The sequence below is a fragment of the Fomitopsis serialis genome (assembly GCF_022376445.1).
Source record: "Fomitopsis serialis strain Sig1Antser10 chromosome Unknown B0H18scaffold_107, whole genome shotgun sequence".
In the NCBI taxonomy this organism is placed as follows: domain Eukaryota; kingdom Fungi; phylum Basidiomycota; class Agaricomycetes; order Polyporales; family Fomitopsidaceae; genus Fomitopsis; species Fomitopsis serialis.
Window position 1 is genome coordinate 80,128 of NW_025955067.1, and position 18,210 is coordinate 98,337.

The 18,210-nt window shown below is 52.9% G+C and overlaps 5 protein-coding genes across 5 annotated transcripts; 1 reads left to right on the forward strand and 4 right to left on the reverse strand.

Moving 5' to 3' along the window:
* Positions 1-697: 697 nt before the first annotated feature.
* On the forward strand, positions 698-2,936 carry B0H18DRAFT_1123824 (cytochrome P450; the record flags this gene model as incomplete). Its single annotated transcript, XM_048034756.1, has 13 exons — positions 698-905; positions 962-1,094; positions 1,154-1,345; positions 1,402-1,550; positions 1,614-1,729; positions 1,787-1,904; positions 1,959-1,972; positions 2,022-2,188; positions 2,237-2,259; positions 2,314-2,395; positions 2,451-2,579; positions 2,641-2,787; positions 2,849-2,936. The coding sequence occupies 13 exons, from the start codon at positions 698-700 to the stop codon at positions 2,934-2,936; spliced, it is 1,566 nt and encodes a 521-aa protein (XP_047888083.1).
* A 158-nt stretch (positions 2,937-3,094) lies between these two features.
* B0H18DRAFT_1035999 (cytochrome P450) lies at positions 3,095-5,397 on the reverse strand (the record flags this gene model as incomplete). Its single annotated transcript, XM_048030336.1, has 12 exons — positions 3,095-3,266; positions 3,318-3,461; positions 3,525-3,644; positions 3,693-3,832; positions 3,909-4,079; positions 4,129-4,133; positions 4,201-4,318; positions 4,375-4,490; positions 4,558-4,706; positions 4,762-4,953; positions 5,007-5,139; positions 5,196-5,397. The coding sequence occupies 12 exons, from the start codon at positions 5,395-5,397 to the stop codon at positions 3,179-3,181; spliced, it is 1,578 nt and encodes a 525-aa protein (XP_047888084.1). The 3' UTR covers positions 3,095-3,178.
* Positions 5,398-6,453: 1,056 nt separating this feature from the next.
* Positions 6,454-7,500, reverse strand: B0H18DRAFT_958519 (uncharacterized protein; the record flags this gene model as incomplete). The annotated part of the gene is made up of 5 exons (XM_048042696.1): positions 6,454-6,629; positions 6,670-6,793; positions 6,989-7,028; positions 7,128-7,260; positions 7,320-7,500. 5 exons carry the CDS (start codon positions 7,498-7,500, stop codon positions 6,454-6,456), a joined length of 654 nt encoding a protein of 217 aa, XP_047888085.1.
* Positions 7,501-7,717: 217 nt separating this feature from the next.
* Positions 7,718-9,943, reverse strand: B0H18DRAFT_958520 (cytochrome P450; the record flags this gene model as incomplete). Its single annotated transcript, XM_048042697.1, has 12 exons — positions 7,718-7,802; positions 7,857-8,000; positions 8,049-8,180; positions 8,236-8,317; positions 8,373-8,395; positions 8,452-8,625; positions 8,665-8,855; positions 8,932-9,032; positions 9,084-9,235; positions 9,288-9,479; positions 9,549-9,681; positions 9,748-9,943. 12 exons carry the CDS (start codon positions 9,941-9,943, stop codon positions 7,718-7,720), a joined length of 1,605 nt encoding a protein of 534 aa, XP_047888086.1.
* A 5,322-nt stretch (positions 9,944-15,265) lies between these two features.
* On the reverse strand, positions 15,266-17,258 carry B0H18DRAFT_1123828 (cytochrome P450; the record flags this gene model as incomplete). The annotated part of the gene is made up of 12 exons (XM_048034757.1): positions 15,266-15,341; positions 15,396-15,551; positions 15,611-15,739; positions 15,795-15,872; positions 15,930-15,965; positions 16,020-16,177; positions 16,269-16,352; positions 16,401-16,510; positions 16,573-16,679; positions 16,794-16,985; positions 17,051-17,156; positions 17,207-17,258. 12 exons carry the CDS (start codon positions 17,256-17,258, stop codon positions 15,266-15,268), a joined length of 1,284 nt encoding a protein of 427 aa, XP_047888087.1.
* Positions 17,259-18,210: the final 952 nt, after the last annotated feature.

The window sequence follows — 18,210 nt, forward strand, 5'->3', positions numbered from 1 at the left end:
ACCTGTGGGTGCGGATGAGCTGCGAGGGCGGGTGGGACACCGCGGCCGCTTCGTAGCGTGATCCTTCACAGGTTGCGGGAGGAAGCGCGTCGAGCCAATGGAATGAAGGGGGAATGTACTTGCCTGAGCTGGGAAGCAAGTGGTGAGAAGACGCGGAGAGGGAGAGGTGGGTGGGTGAAAAGACGACCGAGGACAGAAACGGAAGCTCTAGGGTGCTTCGTTGAAGTTCGGACGTGGGCGCGCAAAGAGAGAGCGATGCGCGCCTAAGCCCTGCACTTCCCTACTTAGACTAATCTCTGCGCTCGGCTCGTGCCTCGCCTCTCGCAGATCGCCATACTCGCGCAGCTCCACTACCGTGTTAGCCGTGAGCGACGCTCCCATGCCAGTGGCACCGGCGTAGCCGAAGTATGTGCTCACAAGGAGCCCTATACAAGCCTTAAATCACAGGATGCGTTATTTTCAGGGCAGACGACCTGCCCAGGCAAATGCGGTAGGGGACGTATGGAAATTGAGTGCCATACTGACATTGATGTGACTCGCAATCAACCACTAGCAGCAGCCTAGGCTAATATTGGGTTATCTGCAGGGCCACTTTCGAAGCCTGGGGTATACCATCTACCTCACGTCCCAAGTCAAGAAGTGACGTTGCTCACTATTCTTGAAACCTCACGCCGAATACCCCGTTGTACGTTCAGCCATGTCTCTGCTCGTGGATGTCCCGCTTCAAATTCTTCTTGCTGCCGTCTCAGCTACTCTAATCGGTTGTATTTTGCTCTATGTGACCCGCTTTACATCCGCGGATGACCTCCCTCCGGGCCCTCGTCCTCTTCCGTTGATAGGGAATGCCCATCAGTTCCCGATGAAAGATGTAGAGCGAACATTTGCAGGTTGGAGTGATCAATACGGTGCGCTTCATGCGCAGTGGTCCATGCCTGGTTGCTTACATCATTTTAAACCACAGGAGACATTATATTCCTCAGAATATTCACGCGTCCGATGTTGATCGTCAATTCTACAACAGCTGCGCGAGATCTTCTGGAGAAACGAAGCGCAAAGTCTTCCGATCGGCCATCGTCAGTCCTCATGACGGATTTGTGAGTGATTATTCCCTCAGCTCAAGCGATGGCTCGCCGAGCAGAGCGACCGACCGTAGGTTCGGATGGGGCAACGTGATCGCGACCTTGCCGATGGGCGAACGACTTAACAAACATCGACGATGGATCCATTCTACATTCTTTACCGAAGGCTCGCTCAGTCAGTTCGCGTCAGCTCAGTCAAGAGAGACCCGAACCCTTATTGGAGGACTCTTGCGTACACCGGAGCGACATGCAGCTCACGTTCACAGGTATTGATCAGTCATGATAGGATGCGTTGAGTCCTCGTCTGACATAGTTTCACCAGACTCGCGTCATCCCTCGTCCTGGAAGCCCTCTACGGGCACACTATCACATCCGAGGACGACGAATACCTCACTTACGCTGAACAGGCACTGATAGGCACAGCGGAAGCAGCAGCACCTGGTGCTGCGATTGTAGATTTCCTTCCTTTTCGTGAGTGTCCAGCGAGCGATTGTGCGCGTACCACGGTTTCACACGGAAGGTTGCTCTTGGTAGTGCGCCATGTCCCCGCATGGTTTCCAGGCGCGGAATTCAAGAGACGGGCAATTAAGACAAAGGCTGCAGTGCATCTCGCGCATACGAAGCCATATGAGCTAGTTGAGAGACTCATGGTATGTGCGGGACGCTGTACGGCTGACTCTGACAGCGAACCTGATCATCCCATCCAGGCCTCAGGAGACGAGAAGCCGTCGCTAGTTAGGTCTCTTATTGAGCAGTATACAGCGAAGGGTACGTTGGCTGCAGAACGGGATGACATCATGAACGTCGGAGCAATAACCTATGTCGGTACGTGTCAGTAGTTCTCGCAGTAGCCGCACTCTCAAATCAGACGTCTTATAGCTGCAATTGACACCGTTCGTTCGCCGTTTACTTCAAACATCGTCGCGTTGATCCCAAAGACAGACACAATCGGTGTTGCTGAACTTCATCCTAGCTATGGTCCTTCATCCTGAGGTATTTGTCAAAGCTCAAGAGGAAATCGACCGCGTCATTGGCAATGATCGCTTGCCAGAGCCGAGCGACAGGGAGTCGCTACCATACCTTGAGTGCATCCTTAGAGAGGTTTATCGGTACGTCGCTTTTGATATCATTACGACACCGTAGCCTTACACGAATAGGTGGAATCCCCCTGGACCTCTAGGTATATTGCGCCTCGGCCGAAACGATGCATGAACGTACTGAAGAACTTCTGCAGGTCTTCCCCATGTACTTAGTGAAGAAGACACGTACAGAGGATACCGCCTTCCGAAGGGTTGCATGATTCTCGCGAACCTCTGGTTGGTACAATGCTACAACGACAATCGTCCCACTCGCTCATTGCCTGCCTGTCAGGTTCATGACCCATAATGCGGAGCTCTACCCCGATCCGGAGTCGTTCCGCCCGGAACGTTTCTGGGGCCTATCTGAGGAGAAGTTAGAGGAGTTGTGTCCTCGCAACGTCATCTTTGGCTACGGCAGGCGGTGCGTCGGGAAACAAGCCACCCAGGACTTCCGATACTGAGATGAGACTTCGTCACTGCAGGATTTGTCCGGGTCGCCGCTTCGCTGACAGGAGCATCTGGCTGGCCATGGCCGCTATGATCGCTACTTTGGACATACGGAAAGCACGCGATGCGTCAGGCGAGGAGATAACTCCCCGGATGGCCTTCACGTCTGGTTCAGTAACAAGGTGCGTAAGAGCGTGGGGTCTCACATGGACAGATTGGTTCGCTAAAGGCTGTTCGGTACAGCCACGCCGAGGACTTTGTGTGCTCCATCTCGCCGCGCGCCGCAGCCACGAGTCTAATAGCCAGTATTGCTACATCGGTGACACCCTGAATGAATTGTGATTAAGTATGTACGTTCACCACGGCGCCTGCTACTAGAACCTCGAGATATAGCATGCCAGTGGCGATGAGGCTATTGGAGTGTTGCTGTTCATGTGTTTAACATATGTATATCTTTCGTTTCAGATACGTCCGGGGAACAATGAGGATACTGTTACATGGCACGGCCCATTACCAATGAGAGTATGACAGCGTGAAATGGTTGCTTCTGAATGGTACTATCTCGATCCTCTGTCACGTCTGCGTTGACTTTCCGTTTGTGATGAGTTCTATGGCCTTTTTGGATCGCGGTGTCATGGTACATTTGAACTTGTGAGGATGACTGAGTGAATACATCAGTTACGTGCTTTCTCCCGTAGGAAAGGTGTCGTACTTAATGAAACCGGATGAGAATGTCCCCGGCGGCGTGATTTCATTGTCCATTGCGTCACGAGCCTTGCCAAGGTCGAATGTTGCTACGATGTTAGCCATCGCCTGCCAAATCCCAATTTCTGCGAAGCGGCGACCTGGGCATATGCTGCAAAGCGGCGGGCAAACCTTGATTAGTTTATCAAAGCACAAAAATCAAGACACCGCTTACCGCCGACCAAAACCGAAGACGATGTTCCGTGGATCCTCCTGACTCTCATATAACCCATTGAAGCGGTCTGGACAGAAGGTCTCCGGGTCGGGATAGACGTTGGCATCATGCAGCATAAACCTAAACAGCACCTTGTCAACGATGGCTACTAAGAGATATTTAATCCACGTTGACCATAGATTCGGCATGACCATTGTCCCCTTCGGTATCCAGCACCCACGATACTCGTCGTCTTCGCGTAATACATGAGATACACCTGTGGGATGAGTTCGATGACAACAAGTCGGTGAGGCCCAGAACAGAAGTACCTAACGGTGCAGGGGAGGAGAACCTATGTCGCTGCAGTAAAATGATGGACTACTTGTCAATGACAACAACCGTCACATACCGGTACGTCTCCTTGAGGATGCAATCAAGGTATGGCAGTGCATCCCTGTCGGTGAAAGTCGGAAGCCTTGCACCACCGATTACGCGGTCTATCTCCTCTTGCGCCTTGGCGTACACATCCGGATACAAGACCATAGCAAGAAGGAAGACCATGAGTACGGTCTGGGTCTAGTTTGAGAATGAGCTGATGTAGCACGGCGTATGTCATGGATGCTACCGTATCTGTTCCGCCTGTATGCAAGTCACATCAGCGGCAATCAAGCGTTCGAGTTGTACAGATGAAACCCACCTGCATACAACGCGAGTCCAAACATCATGATCTCTGGCTTCTCACTGTCCAGAGTTCCCTTGGATGAGGATTCCTTGATCAATGACGATATCACGGAGGCTTCAATCCCATCTTCGGTCTTTAGTTGTTCAATTCCATGAGACATGCAGCGTCAGAGATCTCATGAATGCTTACCAGCATGCTCTCCGCCAAGTCGTACGTTCGCTGCGCAGCATCTCTGACGGTTTTCTTGATCCACACGGCATTTTGCTTGAAGCCTGCACCAGGAAACCAGGCTGGGAGGTATCTCACTGACAGAATGCGATATCAGGAGCTACGAATGAAGGGACGAAGCGATCAGCGCCGAATCGCACTCACAAGACGGGATGAGGTCCACAGGGAGTGTTCCAGGAGTCGAAAAGTTCATCGTCTCCTCCACTGCCTTCTCGACGACGTGATAATACTCATCGTCTGGGGATGTTAATGTGTGCCCGTAAAGATATTGAAGCATAAAGGACGCAAAGTATCTATGCAACTCGTTGTTTGAGAACGCTTGGTAACTCAACGAACTTAGAAGCGCACCGGTAGATATGGGTTCCAAAGTCCTCCGGATCGTTCAGCAATCCCACTAGTAAAGCAATCACATCGCGCCTCTGCATGTCGGCGAACGCGGCGAGGCAAGACCTGGAAAAGAAAGGCTTTTGCATCCATCGTCGATGCTTGCGAAACTCCTCATTGTATGACATTAACGAGAAATCGTGCTCCCACCCCAGCCTGAGACATCAGAAGTGACAATCAGTGAGATAAGCGACACTCGATGCACTCACAGGTCTGTCATCATGACCGAATGCGGTCTATCCGAGTATATTGCACTACGTTTGTCCAGCAGATCTCGTGCAGCGGCCGCAGAATTGATAACCAAGACGGGCGTGTTGAACATCCGCAAGAAAATCATGTCCCCTAGTGCAGTGGAGTTAGCCACAACCCCGCAGTGTAAGTATCTCGAACGCTCGTACCATACTTCTTCCCCCATTGCGCGAACCTCTTCTCTGGGAACTCTAGAGCCATCTGTAGAATGTTTCCCAGAACAGGAAATGGACGAGGGCCAGGTGGCAGATGGCGTCGACGAGACAGCTGTCGCCACTGTGGTACATAGTAGGCGAGGGTGACGAGAATCACTGCCGCGAACGCAGCTTGAACGCCGAGTGATATAGTCATATTTGAGGAAGTAGCGGAACCTACGCAGCAGCTGAATTTGATTGCCCAGCAAGGCTGCTACGTATGCTAGGCCTGCCCGTGCCCGTGTGCTCTTGTACGTTTGTGGCTGTGGTGTTATATTGCCTAACGAGTCGTTCTGATTGTACACAGTGCACAAAGGGAACGATCCTCTGGGAATTGAGGGCGTCAACTCAGAACTTTGCATATGAGAAGTTCTGATGGTGTTGGAACATACGATAAGCTCGCGCGCGAATATGTCTGACCTTGCACTGTCCGTCGGAGCTATACATCATCGATTCTTCTCGGTGCACGGCGTACCTCACACCGTTGCCCTACGGCCATCGTCGCGCCTGTGAAAATGCCCGTCCATCCGACCTTTTGCTTGTTCTCTCACTGTATGATGGAGCCAGGGCGAGCAAATCATATATATCCGTCTTTTACCCTGGTAAAGTTGGGTCACTCAGATTTCGCCTGCGAACAACGAGGTCATTCTCCGCGATCACGAATGAGTCTGTGCTGACGTACCTGATAACGGCAAAGGATGCCAACGAGAAGTCTGCTGTAGTCTTCTCGAAGGCCGGAAGAACTTCTACGCCTCACAATCTCCTCACAACTGCCCTCTGTCCCAGCGCCCTACTGGTATGCACAGCGCCCAAGGCACAACGGAAGCATGTCTGGACTACCTCCATCAGCTAATACTTATGGAGGTTTTAGTGGTAGCGTGGCCCGCACCTCTATGTACAAAGGATGATTGTGGAGAGCCGGTGTGTATAGGGAAGGCTTTCTTTACAAAGCCGCAACGTGCGTCCGATCCTTGGAAGCTCATCTATTCTCGTCCTGGAAGCTACGCCAGATCAGCTCCACACTCTTCCCCGACCGCGGTCGGATGTCTGGCGGGCCGTTGTATGTCAATTCTATTGCGTGCGTTTGAACAGAGTACGATGTAAACCGACCTGATAAATCTAGATACAAAGTCCAGTGGGGGGCATGATATCCCGCCCCACCGAGTCGTGTGGCTTGTCATTGTCAAAGACAAAGGTGGCTATCATGTTAGTGTTAGCGGTATGAAATGAAGAGATGGTCCCGCACCATCACCTCCATGACCGCCCTGAACGGGTCGAGGTTCATCGAGTTGATAGCGGGGCGCAGGCGAATCGCAGTCCATTTCCAGCTATTATCGGACATACGTGTGGGTATATGCTTCACTATCGCGCCGCTGCCGGACGGCTCGTCTGCATCGCCCGTAGTCTGCGTTCAAAAGGCATGACTCACGCATGGGGAAGAAGTCAACGAACATCAAGCCGGGGTCGTCCGCCTCGAGGACGCCTCCCAGCCCATTGTCCACTTTGCGGATGTGTGCATCGCCAACAGATGTCACTACATGGCCGCACCCAATCTCGAAAACATTTGCAGCAGTGGAGCGCGCAGAAAAGCAATCGGCAGGAGTGCTCGCCTCCTATTTTAGGGTTGCAAGGCGCGAGACAACACTTGAAGTGATCCATGAACGCGTCGGGCTCGCGGAGCGGTCTACGAGGCACCCACGCGTCTCGCGCTGCTGAATGGACACGTAGCTTCTTTGCTTGGAACTCACTCTGGAACTATCTGCGATGGCGCCTGCAGCGGTCGTCATACTGCATAAACCCAATGTTCCAGCTGAATTCACCCCTGTAGCACGCATATCAGACAGCGACTCCAGAGACGTGTCTCAGACTAGTCGTTTTCGGACTCACGGGTCGCGGATGTACATGCAGGGAGGCCGTCCGGAGTACTTCGCTCTGCACTTCTCAATAAGCACCCGTGTGGCATCGGCGGAATTGATGATGAGGACGGCTTTTGTGAGGAACCGTGCGTACACGACGTCGCCTGAAACGTGTGTCAGGTCAGTGCCATGCAAACAGTGTATCGTTGGAACAGAGTCGTACCGCATTTCCTCGCCCATTCTGTGAACATCTCGTGCTGATAGTCATCTGAGATTTGACGTATGTTGCCTAGTATCGGGAGTCGCGGAGGGCCTGGAGCAACGCGGAGAGCTCTACGGTTGTGCGACCCAAGGAGGAGGGAGATCAGGAAAAAGGCAAGTGCGAGGCCTACGACCCGCTCCATGGATGCATAGGACACGCGAAATCACCAAATTACGGTGCTATACCCGGCGCTTTCTCGGGCATATCGTACCTTCGAAGTCTGCTCACATCGTCATGTAGTTTACAAGGTTTTCATAGCATTGCTTAGTCGCTCGTTCTGCAATCGTTGACGCTTAATTAGTAATGTACGGGACGTCCATGGGAAATCTGGTGCACAACACTTGCATCAAACAGCTGGCTCAGACTTCGGCACTGCTATCAATGATCAACTGTCGACTCTTCTCAGATCGAGGTTGAATATCGCAGAGAAACGGCTCAGGACGCCTTAAAATGGTATTAGCGAGCTTGCAATGTCATGGTGCCAGCAAGATTACTCACATGACGGTCCCAGAGACGAACTTCGGCGAAGGTGTGATCTCCACGCCGTGCTTATCCCGCGCCTTGCCGATGTCCATAGTGGCTATCATGCTGGCGCAAGCAAGCCACACGTTGTCGTCAGCGAAGTATCGCCCCGGACATATCCTGTTTGTCGGTGAGTCCCGGTCAGTAGTTCATGCGATGCAAGTCTACCTTCTGCCGAAGCCGAAAACCAACTTCTTCGGGTCTTTCAGGTCAGAGTCGTCGTCTGCGTCGATCCCAAGGAATCTCTCAGGTTTGAAGACGTCCGGATCTGGGTACACGTCGGGGTCTCGGAATATCGCCCTGTATGTCATGTCAGAGAGATAATATATCGGAAATTGCAAATCCATTGACATACCATAGGTTTGGTATTATCGTCGAACCCTTGGGTATGTGATAGCCACGATACACGTCATCTACCGCGGCCTGGTGCGGGACAGCTGAAAACGAAGGTCAATGACCACAGAATGATGGTCAGTTACTGAAGGTCGTTACCCGTGGTCGCCGCCGGACACCAACTGCATCACGCATACAGCATCAGCGCAAAAGCTGCTAATTAATGATGTCGCCTTACCGGTACACCTCTCTTACGATACACTCGAGATACGGCAGCGATGTTCTATCTCCGAAGCCTGGAAGTCTTGTATCACCTATCACACGAGTGATCTCTTCCTGTGCCTTCTTGAAGATGTCGGGATACTGAACCATTACGAGTATGAACACAATCATGCTTGTCATAGACTGTCCGCTGTGAGTACATTATCTCAATGGACTTGGTTGTGCTCACCGAGTCGGTACTCGCTGATCGTCAAGGTATAGCTCAGCATGGTTGCTGACATGATCAGAGAAACTCTTACTCGCATACAATGTCCCTGTAGCACCCTTGATGTCGTGTTCATCTTCCGCCGTCAAAGGTCCTTTCCTCGAGCATTCTTCTATTAACGTCGTCATCAGTGAGGGCTTCGCTGTGCCGGTGGCCTAGTATCCCGCGGATCAGTCAGTATTCGCACTGCAATTCAATGGAACGAATAGCACTCGCCATCTCCTTCTTGACCATTTGATAGGGTGCGTCTTCCATGTCCTCGATAGCCTTTCGCGCATTCGCGGTAGCATACTTGAAGCCCATCCCAGGCAGCCACGCAGGTAGATGTTTCACTACACGCTACGAGTCAGACTCCTACTAGCTCGTGTGTATCGATGACTTACAAATTGGGAGAAAATCCACTAGAGCCGCGCCAGTGCTACTGCCAATGAGACATTGTCTTATCCCGTCTTCCGTCAATTTGATGAGCTCATCATCATCCCATGAAGTGACAGTATATCCATAACCAATCTCGAAGACTATCCCTGCAGTGTATCTGCTCGAGCGAAAATCAGTGACTTGACGGTGTAACACATAGCCAGGCTCACCGTTTCAACTGATACTCAAAGTCTACTGGGTTTCGCATGAGACCAAACAGGAAGCGGCGCACTTCACGACACTGAATAGGATGGTAACTATCCGCGGACGACCGGACGACGAACGCTCGCTGATACCACTTCCTGATACGTCTCCAGCTTTCATTGAGTCGAACAAAGCCGATGTTTCCAGTCCACCCAATCCTGTAGGAAGCCAAATAGGTGAATCGATGAGTGGATTGATCACATGTAAATGGGGCCGACTGCACACACAAGTCGATGAAATACACAAGATGCGGTCGATTGGAATAAATCGCTCCGCGTTTTTCCATGAGATCAACAGCGGCCTTGGCTGAGCTGAGGATAATGACGGGTTGCGTAAAGATCTCAGCGTAGACAATGTCCCCTGTGGTTGGCTTCGATTAGCTACTACTGCCGCGAAGGTACACACATCGCATTCATCTGTACACACCGTATTGAGCCGCCCAATTCATGAATGTTAGGTGTTGGTCAATCTTTGGGAGCTGATGGGCATTGCCGATGAAGAGAACACGCGGGGGCCCCGGGGGTAAATCATTACGTTTGCCCCATCGCTTGAGAATATACAACAGAGTTATGGCGGCCAGGAATGGCCAAGCAGCTCCGGCGAAGCTCGCTAAGATGGGCATGGTAGAGGTGGGAGTGAAGTCCGAGTCGAGGTCGACTCCTAGTCGCTATAAAGGATGCCGTCAGCGATGAAGCATGACCTAGTTGAATGCTTCTGAGATGCATACTTGTCAGCAATTGAACGGCAGCTCCCCACATGTCCATGAACAACCCGATGTGTCCCTGAAGCTTCGACCCCAAGGCGCGTGTACGTAGTCTTTGATAATCCTGTAAAATATCCTGCGGCCGCCTAAACGTTATCCGAGGAACATTGGAAGACGCAAGTGTGCGACTGCATAAGCTCACAATTGTATACGGTAGCAGATAATGCGCGGGGACATGACGCAAATCCTGCAACATGCGACCTTCTTGAACAAGATGCAGTACAAGGGCACGCGCATCCGACATAGCTAAGTCTCACGCGCGTCAGCTATCATATTTTTAGAGAAGCCGAATACGGTGCGTACCTAGGTCTTCTGTGGCGGCGCTCCTCCGACATGTCAATATGCTCGTGCACAGGTAATACAGTGCCATTCTCGACGCTTTCCCATTCTCATGCATCGCACCTTCGATATCTGCTTAAGGTACCATGGTGGATATGTCCGTCACTTGATCACTAGCCTTCTTGACGTCTCTGAAATTCAGTAGCCGCGGCCGGTTTTGCTATCTCAGCCATCTCTCCTCGCTAGCCTGGAATTTGTCATGGCCAAAGTTACAGCCGCAAGCGACGAACGAGCCACTAGCGGCTTGGTTTTATCAACTTCGTTGTGAGCCAAGAAAGTTGCAGAGTACATACCAGTTGTACGCCCACAGTACAGCTGCACAGTCGGGCCTACGTGCGCGTGAGTCGTGAACGGATTATTTTTGTCACGTATGTATGCTTGCAACTCAAGTCGGTACAAATTCCAGGATCGCGTTCCGTTTTGACGATCTTCCTCCAGCACGTATACGGCTGACAGAACTGTATCTGAGCGAGCACAGTGCGTGGAAAGAGATGGCGTTATTCAAAGTCCTCAGTACACCGCACGGACCAGAGAGAAAGTCGACGTCTTTTGTGCCATTTCATCGGCAAATTTCGACAGAGAGTCATATGCAACACAGTTGCTGAGAGTACGACGAAGCTGTAGAACTGGAGAGGTCAAATTTCAGACTCATGACAAGCTTGACAGGCCGAGACGACAACGCGGTTGACGCCGTCGGACGGTCACCGGGTCAGTGAAAGCGACCCAAGCCGTGACTAGTCGCGAACGTGACACTGTGACGAGCACCTGATCAGTGCCTGATGTGACCGCACTAGAGAGTTTTGGCAACAACTGGGGATGCGCAACGCCTCTTACTCGGGCGGCCAGCGTCTACGTCCGCCGAGATCACTGCCGTGTGGCTGCCGCTGTGTGCCGTGTGGCTGCCGCTGTGTGCCGTGTGGCTGCCGCTGTGTGCCGTGTGGCTGTCGCTGTGCGCCGTGTAGGCACCGGCTGGTACTGCCATCTGCAGATTCAGCTGCCTGTATTCTTGCGCTATCTACGCGAGATCGTAGATCTAAATATCTTATTCTTATTCTTAGGTCTCAGTGGCACGTCGAGCATGGTAAGTGGCGAGAAAGCGAGTGGGTAGATGGGTGCAGGCGGTCGAGTCGGCATGCTGGTGGGCATGCGATCAAGACAGCCGTGTGGCAGAGAGCACACATCGGGGGATAACTTACATCGAGCGACAGGCTCGATGTATCCACCGCATGCATCTTGCATGCATCGGTATTGAACTAGAGAGGCGGTCTGGTGGAGCTTGGAGGCTCCCCAGACACGCCGTCTCGCGAGTTGGGGGCAGCAAGCACGCTTCTGGTGCTGCTGCACAGGCCCAGCACCCCGTTCGTGAAGTTGGAGAGGCACGCAACGAGCTCGTCGTTCGTCGTGTTGCCTTCCGACATGGGTGCTGCGGCTGGTGACGTGCGTACTGGGTACACCTTTGCAGTGTGTACCTCGGGGCCGTCGTTCGTACATGAGAGGTTGACGAGCGCGCCGGGTACGCTTGTGAATACACCGGGCGTGCCGTTGTTCCCGTCGACAGCGTGTACATCGAGTGGGATGCTCGACGTACCGTCTGTGCGGCGGGTCGTAGAAGAACGGGACACGTCAGACACGCAGCGGTGCATGTCCGACGCGCTACCGTGCGTAGCAGCGGGTACGACGCATAGGTCGTCCCGGAAGGCGGAAGTTCCGTCTTCGTGGCCAGCAGAGCGCACGACGGACGTCTTGTTCGTCGTTACGCCTGCTGGCGCGGACAGTGGCGATGGAGTGGGCACGTCGGACGCGCAGCTGTGTGCGTCCGCCGTGTTGCCGTGCGTAACCGCGAGTACGACCGTAAGGTCGTCCCGGAAGGCGGGAGTGCCGACGTCGTGGCCAGCAGAGCGCACGACGAACTTCGCGTTCGTCGATACACCTGCTGGCACGGGCACTGGGAGCGGGAACGGCGAGGCAGGGACGGCCAGCGAGGGTGTACCTGTGTGCGAGCCTTCGTGCTCGTTATTCCTGCTCGCCCCGCGCCCTTCCCCCTCCTCTTCCTTCCTCTCTTCCTCTTTCCTCCTTCTCCTTCCCTCGCGCCGCGTTCTCTGCGTTCTGCGCAACCTTGTTGCCCGGTGCTGGACTTGCACGCGCGTCGTGCGAGTCCTGAACCGCGCGGTCTTGCTGCGTGTCGCCAGAGCCGCGGGGTCCGGATTGAGGTCTCCATATCCAAGAGAGGAGAGGGTAGAGTCGATTAGAGAGGTCCCGGGTGGAATACGAAGTCCGGGAGAGGAAGGAGGCGGCGGTCTTGTACCGCGCGCAGGGTTGTCACGGTCAGGGGCCCCTAGCTGAACTGGCGGCAGTTCAGCTAGGCGGTCGCGGACTTCAGCTTGCCTGGCCGTTGGGACAGCGCGAGCGCCTTGACGAGAGGTTGGGCGGTGGTGAGAGACGAGGTGGTGGTGGCGGTCGAGAGTAGCGATGTTCTCGGCGCTAACTCTCCGAGCGCTCACCGCCGAGTCCGAGTCACAGCGTGATCAACACTACTACTTAGTGAAAGCCGCAGCTAGGCAGCCACAATGCAAGAGGGAAGTATGTCAGTTGTTTTTCACACAGACCGGGTCAGGCTGCATCTGAGGAGACGGCATGGCGTCGAGCAGAGTTGTAACTTGTATCGTGCACGGCGCTTGCGCGATGTACCAGTTGATTATGTCAGCTCGGCCACATCTACTTACTCATCAGACCTGAATGGATTCGTCCACTCACGTCCGACAGTGCTAGTGATCATTCAGGAGAGTAGTACAGCATTTTTATTCCCAGTGTGATTTTGGGACACATGAGGCGGCTATAATAGCAATTTCCGGCAGTGGACATGTCATCGCATGCTCACCGCGCGCGGGCGCTTACTCCGCTCAGTGCGATGATCCCCGCGCTGTGCCCAGTCTCGCAACAACCACATTTTCCCCAAATGATGCGCGGGATGCCCGTTTCAATGACTGAAGATTCAAACCTTCGGAGCAGATTTTTCATAATGGCTTGCTAAACACGCAATCTCGACATGCATAGAGCGAGATCGGCCACTTCTCGACATGTAACAAGAAATCTGTTCCGGCAACTTTGCTTAAATTCATAATCGTCGACGAGTTATGTGCAAGATCTGTGGATTTTTGCCTTCTGGGGGACTGCATCTCATAGTACCGTTCACTGCTCAAAGCGGCGCTAGATACAATGACGATTTGACGACGATCGCCAGACAATCGCAGAATTATCGCTTAGTGATTATATGGCATCTCGGCACGATGGCGAAGGATGGCGAGGCCTCCAAGCCACCCCATCAACCGTGACCGTTTAATTGAAGCTCCGCAGAGTCGGCGCAGACTGCCGGGCTAAGGCGCTTGGCCGCGCGCTAAGGCGATCTGGCGGGGGCGTTGCGCATCCCCACAACAACTGTGAAAGTTCACGCCACCACCAGACCACAGCTCCGACACCACCGATCTCTGTCAGATCTGCGGTGGGCGTGACACGAGCGTTACCGGCCTGCCCGCCCTCCCAAGCGTCGTCCGTGAGCGAATTGCCATGAATAGTAAGAGTGTCACGGCCCGTCACTCGGCGTCACACTCTCGACCAGCCCCACGGAGCCCCACCACCACCAAACCTCAGCTCCACCTCCACCGTTCAAAACAACTTCAACAGTTGTTTCCAAAACTCTCTACTGCCCAAGAGCCTGGGGCACTGAGTGACTAGGGGCAATGCCTTTCCGAAAAGCGTCCCCTGTCACGTGATCAAAACGCGTCGAGAAAGTGGACACAACTCTCTTGCTCTCTCCCCATGCTATAGCATTCGACACGAGTTGTATAAAATTGAGACTATATTCACATAGAACGGCATGTATCTCACGAGTGTTTATGTGGTTTCACAGAGGGATCGAAAGAATACAACATCGGAATTCGGTCAGCATGTTGCACAGACTGCATTTGGTGTCTCAGCAAAAGCTGTATATGCGGTGGTCTATCATGACAGCAACCTCTCCCAGGCTCGGAACTACCCCAAATGAACTAGCAGTCTAGTCCGAAGAGATCTTGTCGGCCTGAGGATCATCAGTATAGAGGCTAAACATGCAGAACTCACCTTTTGATATACTGGATGTTGTTTTTGGGTGTAACATGTTTGCTGAACTGTTACAAGAGATGCCCCAGGTAGTTCTGTGACCAATGGATATGACCAGAAGCAAGGATACACGGAGGACGGCTAAAAGACTAGCGAGGATCGCGTCGAGACGCGCTAGTGGCGCGTCGACTCGCTTACGTAACACGCGTCGCACCGCGAGAAAGAGGTGCACTTCTGACGTTCCCTGGCGTTTTTGGCTCCTGCAACAACTAAATGACCGTGATCACATACATACATAGAACAAAGTCTTGAGGATGGAATTTTCTGTAATGTACGTATTGGGGGGCTGTAGAAGGCTCGCATGTCCGCAGGGCCTTTTCTCTAAATCCATCCTCAAGACTTTCTCGAGCCTGATTTTAGATGATTTACCATCACTTCTCCGGAATATTCTGAAGTGGATGAATCGGAGAAAAGTGCACCTCTTTCCGCGCCCACTTCGTGAGACGCGGCAGGCGGGTGGCGCGCGGACGCGTCGGAGTTTAAATTTGTAGCGCGTTGCCCCTACTCACACTGAGTACTGAGAACGGTGTCTCATGTGGAAAGCTCAATGTGTACAGCTTAGTATGTTAATCGTCAACTGTATCGTTGTGGGAGAGTGCTACGTGCGGATGGCAGGTACACTATGAATCAGTCGTCCTGCAATCTTGGGTGATATGCATCGATTCCGAAAGAGGGAGCTCAGTACCCTCACATAACACTAGATATTAGCTCCACAGCTTGCGGCGACTGCAGCTTGATTGAGCACTGAAAGCGTGAAGGAGGACTAGCATAGATCTCATCAGTCGAAGTAATACACCCTAACGATAATCTTACGTACCTCGTAAAACCTGACTCAAACGCCGCAGGTGGTGTGATCTCGTTGCCCATGTCATCACGGGCCTTGTCAATGTTCATGGTCGCCACAAGATTGGCCATCGCCAGCCAAACGCTGGTGTCCGCAAAGCGGCGACCGGGACAAATTCTAAGGCACAACCTAGCCTTGGATGTCAGAATATGACTGCTTATATGCAGGTAATGCTGCACACAGCTCACCTTCGCCCGTAACCAAAAACGATGTTCCGAGGGTCCGTTCGTTCGGACTCCTCAATCGACAGCTCACAGAATCGTTCAGGGAGGAACAAGTCTGGCTCAGGGTAGTCTTCCGAGTCTCGTAGCACCAGCCTGACGAAGCGTTACGATTGCTGACGCGACCGGCATCAACAATCGTACAACTGACCAGAGATTCGGGATGACGACGGTGCCCTTTGGGATATAGTATCCGCGATACTCATCGTCTTCGCTAGATGCATGGGAACTGCCTATCATCTCGGTCAGTCAGGCATCGCAAGCCATATACGTGGTGGTGGCTCACCTAGCCTGGCGGGACAAGCCCAACTGTGCGAGAAGTCTGTCAAGCAAAAGCTATCAGACAACGTTCCTTGCCAAGGCGCACCGATATTACCCCTTGAGTACACACTCCAGATATGGAAGTGAATCCCTATCATCAAACGTCGGAAGTCTCTCACGACCAACTACGCGGTCCATCTCGTACTGTGCCTTTGTGCAGACCTCCGGATGTAGGACCATTGCCAGCACGAAACTCTGCAAAACGGTCTTCGTCTATGCCAGATATGAGCATTCAACAAGAGCACGCGCGATACGCATTACCGTATCTGCGCCAGCTAATGATAACAATGCAATCTTTGAAGACCATAATCTCGTATGCTTGGGTAGCCAGCTCTCCCTTGTCCGAGTACTCCTTGATGAGCGTGCGTATGACCGACGATTTGCCGTCCTGTTCCGAATCAGTCACACTAGCACTACATACGGAAGTCTGTCTCACTGTGTCCGCAAGCGCATACGTCCGTACGTATGCCTCCTTCAGTGCAGCTCCCGCTTCTAATGCAAGGCGCTTCCATCCTGCTCCCGGAAGCCAGGCTGGAATATACTGTACTGTGTCGGGCCCGCTTCGGGTCAGACGTAGATCGGTCCATCAAGTGACTGTGCGGGCTCACAGAAGGGTATGAAGTCCACGACCGCGGTGCTGGGAGCAGAAGCGGCCATGATACCTGTGGCGGCTTTGTCAACGAGTTGCAGGTACTCGTCATCTGCGGATACGACGCTGTGCCCGTAAAGAATTTACAGCATCAGTGCGGCAGAGAAGCTGACATATCAGTCTGACATCAGCATAGTTGATCCACACGTCGCCCGGAGTATGTGTGCCAGGCTAACTCACCGATGGAAGTGCTTCGGAAAGTTGCCGGGATGGTGTAGCAGTTCAGAGAGGAGAGTCCGGATCTCGCGGGTCTGCACGGGTACGAACTGAGCGAGAAACACCTTGTCGGAGAAGGGGGCCTGGATCCATCGACGCTGTTTCCGAAACTGCTGGCCATTGGGCATGAGCGCCATGTTTCCATCCCAACCGATCCTACAATCAGACCGCGGCGAAAGATACGTGAGGTATGCATGTATCGCAAGGAGAACCGGATGGACGTGTCCGAACACTTCGCGCTCCGCTTCTCCAGGAGATCTCGCGCCGCTTTTGCGGAGTTCACGACCAACATCGGAGTGTTGAACGTCCGTAAGAATATCAGTTCACCTAGCGTGGACGAGTCAGTCGCAACACGACGCATCTTCATTTAGGCTTACCATAGACGTGTTTCCACTGGGCAAACCGCTTCTCAGGATACCCGAGAGGCATCTGGTGTGCGTTGCCTATGATCGGTAGCGGGCAAGGTCCTGGTGGGAGATAGCGCTGACTTGAATACCGCCGGTTCTGCGCTACATAGAATAGTACAAGGGTGACGAGCACCACACCAAGAGCAAGGCTGAGGGAAGTTAGATTCATGCCTACTCGCGCAGCCCAAACGTTGAGTAGGGGCCCGGTTTCGGATGCACAACAGAGCACAAGGGTGCTTCGATGCCCGACGAGGTAATATCCGATGCATGCCATAAAGGATCGACCAGCGCTTTCAAGTTTATGCCGACGAGGATATCAACTTGAACTCAGTTTCATTGAATATCTTCCGGCGACAATCATGAACCTCCGTAGATTCCCCGCCGCTCGCATATATGCAGAACTTATGGGCCTGAGCAACGGTATCATGAGCTTCGCGAGCAGGCTAGTAGCACCAGTGAACCTATGGTATGGAGAAGGACGACCGTTATCAACACGATATCCAGCGCGCAAATGCGCTATACGACCTACCGGTGGAGGTGTTTCGCGATGTTGTCGGGATCACGAAGTAAGTTGGAGAGAAGAGTGCGCGTCTCGTAGATCTGCATAGACGCGGCCTGCGCGAGCCACGCCTTGTCGAAGAAGGGCCCTTGAATGTATCGGCGGTGCTTTCGAAAAGTATCGCCATAGCACATGATTCCAAAGTTCCCATCCCATCCTATGATTTGCTCGATAATCAATACAGAATTGTTGAACCAGAAGAGGATGCGATGGCAGACTTACAGATCTATCGGTCTGGCTGAGTACGGTGCCGCATTCGCGAAGCTGTTTACAATCAACGCCGGTGTAGTGAACCTTCGTAAGAAGATCAGGTCGCCTAGAGTTGACGGATTAGGTGACACTCAACGAGTTCAGCGGTATGAATGTAGACGTCCTTCCATTGGGCGAACGTCTTCACTGGAAAATCATAGGGCAT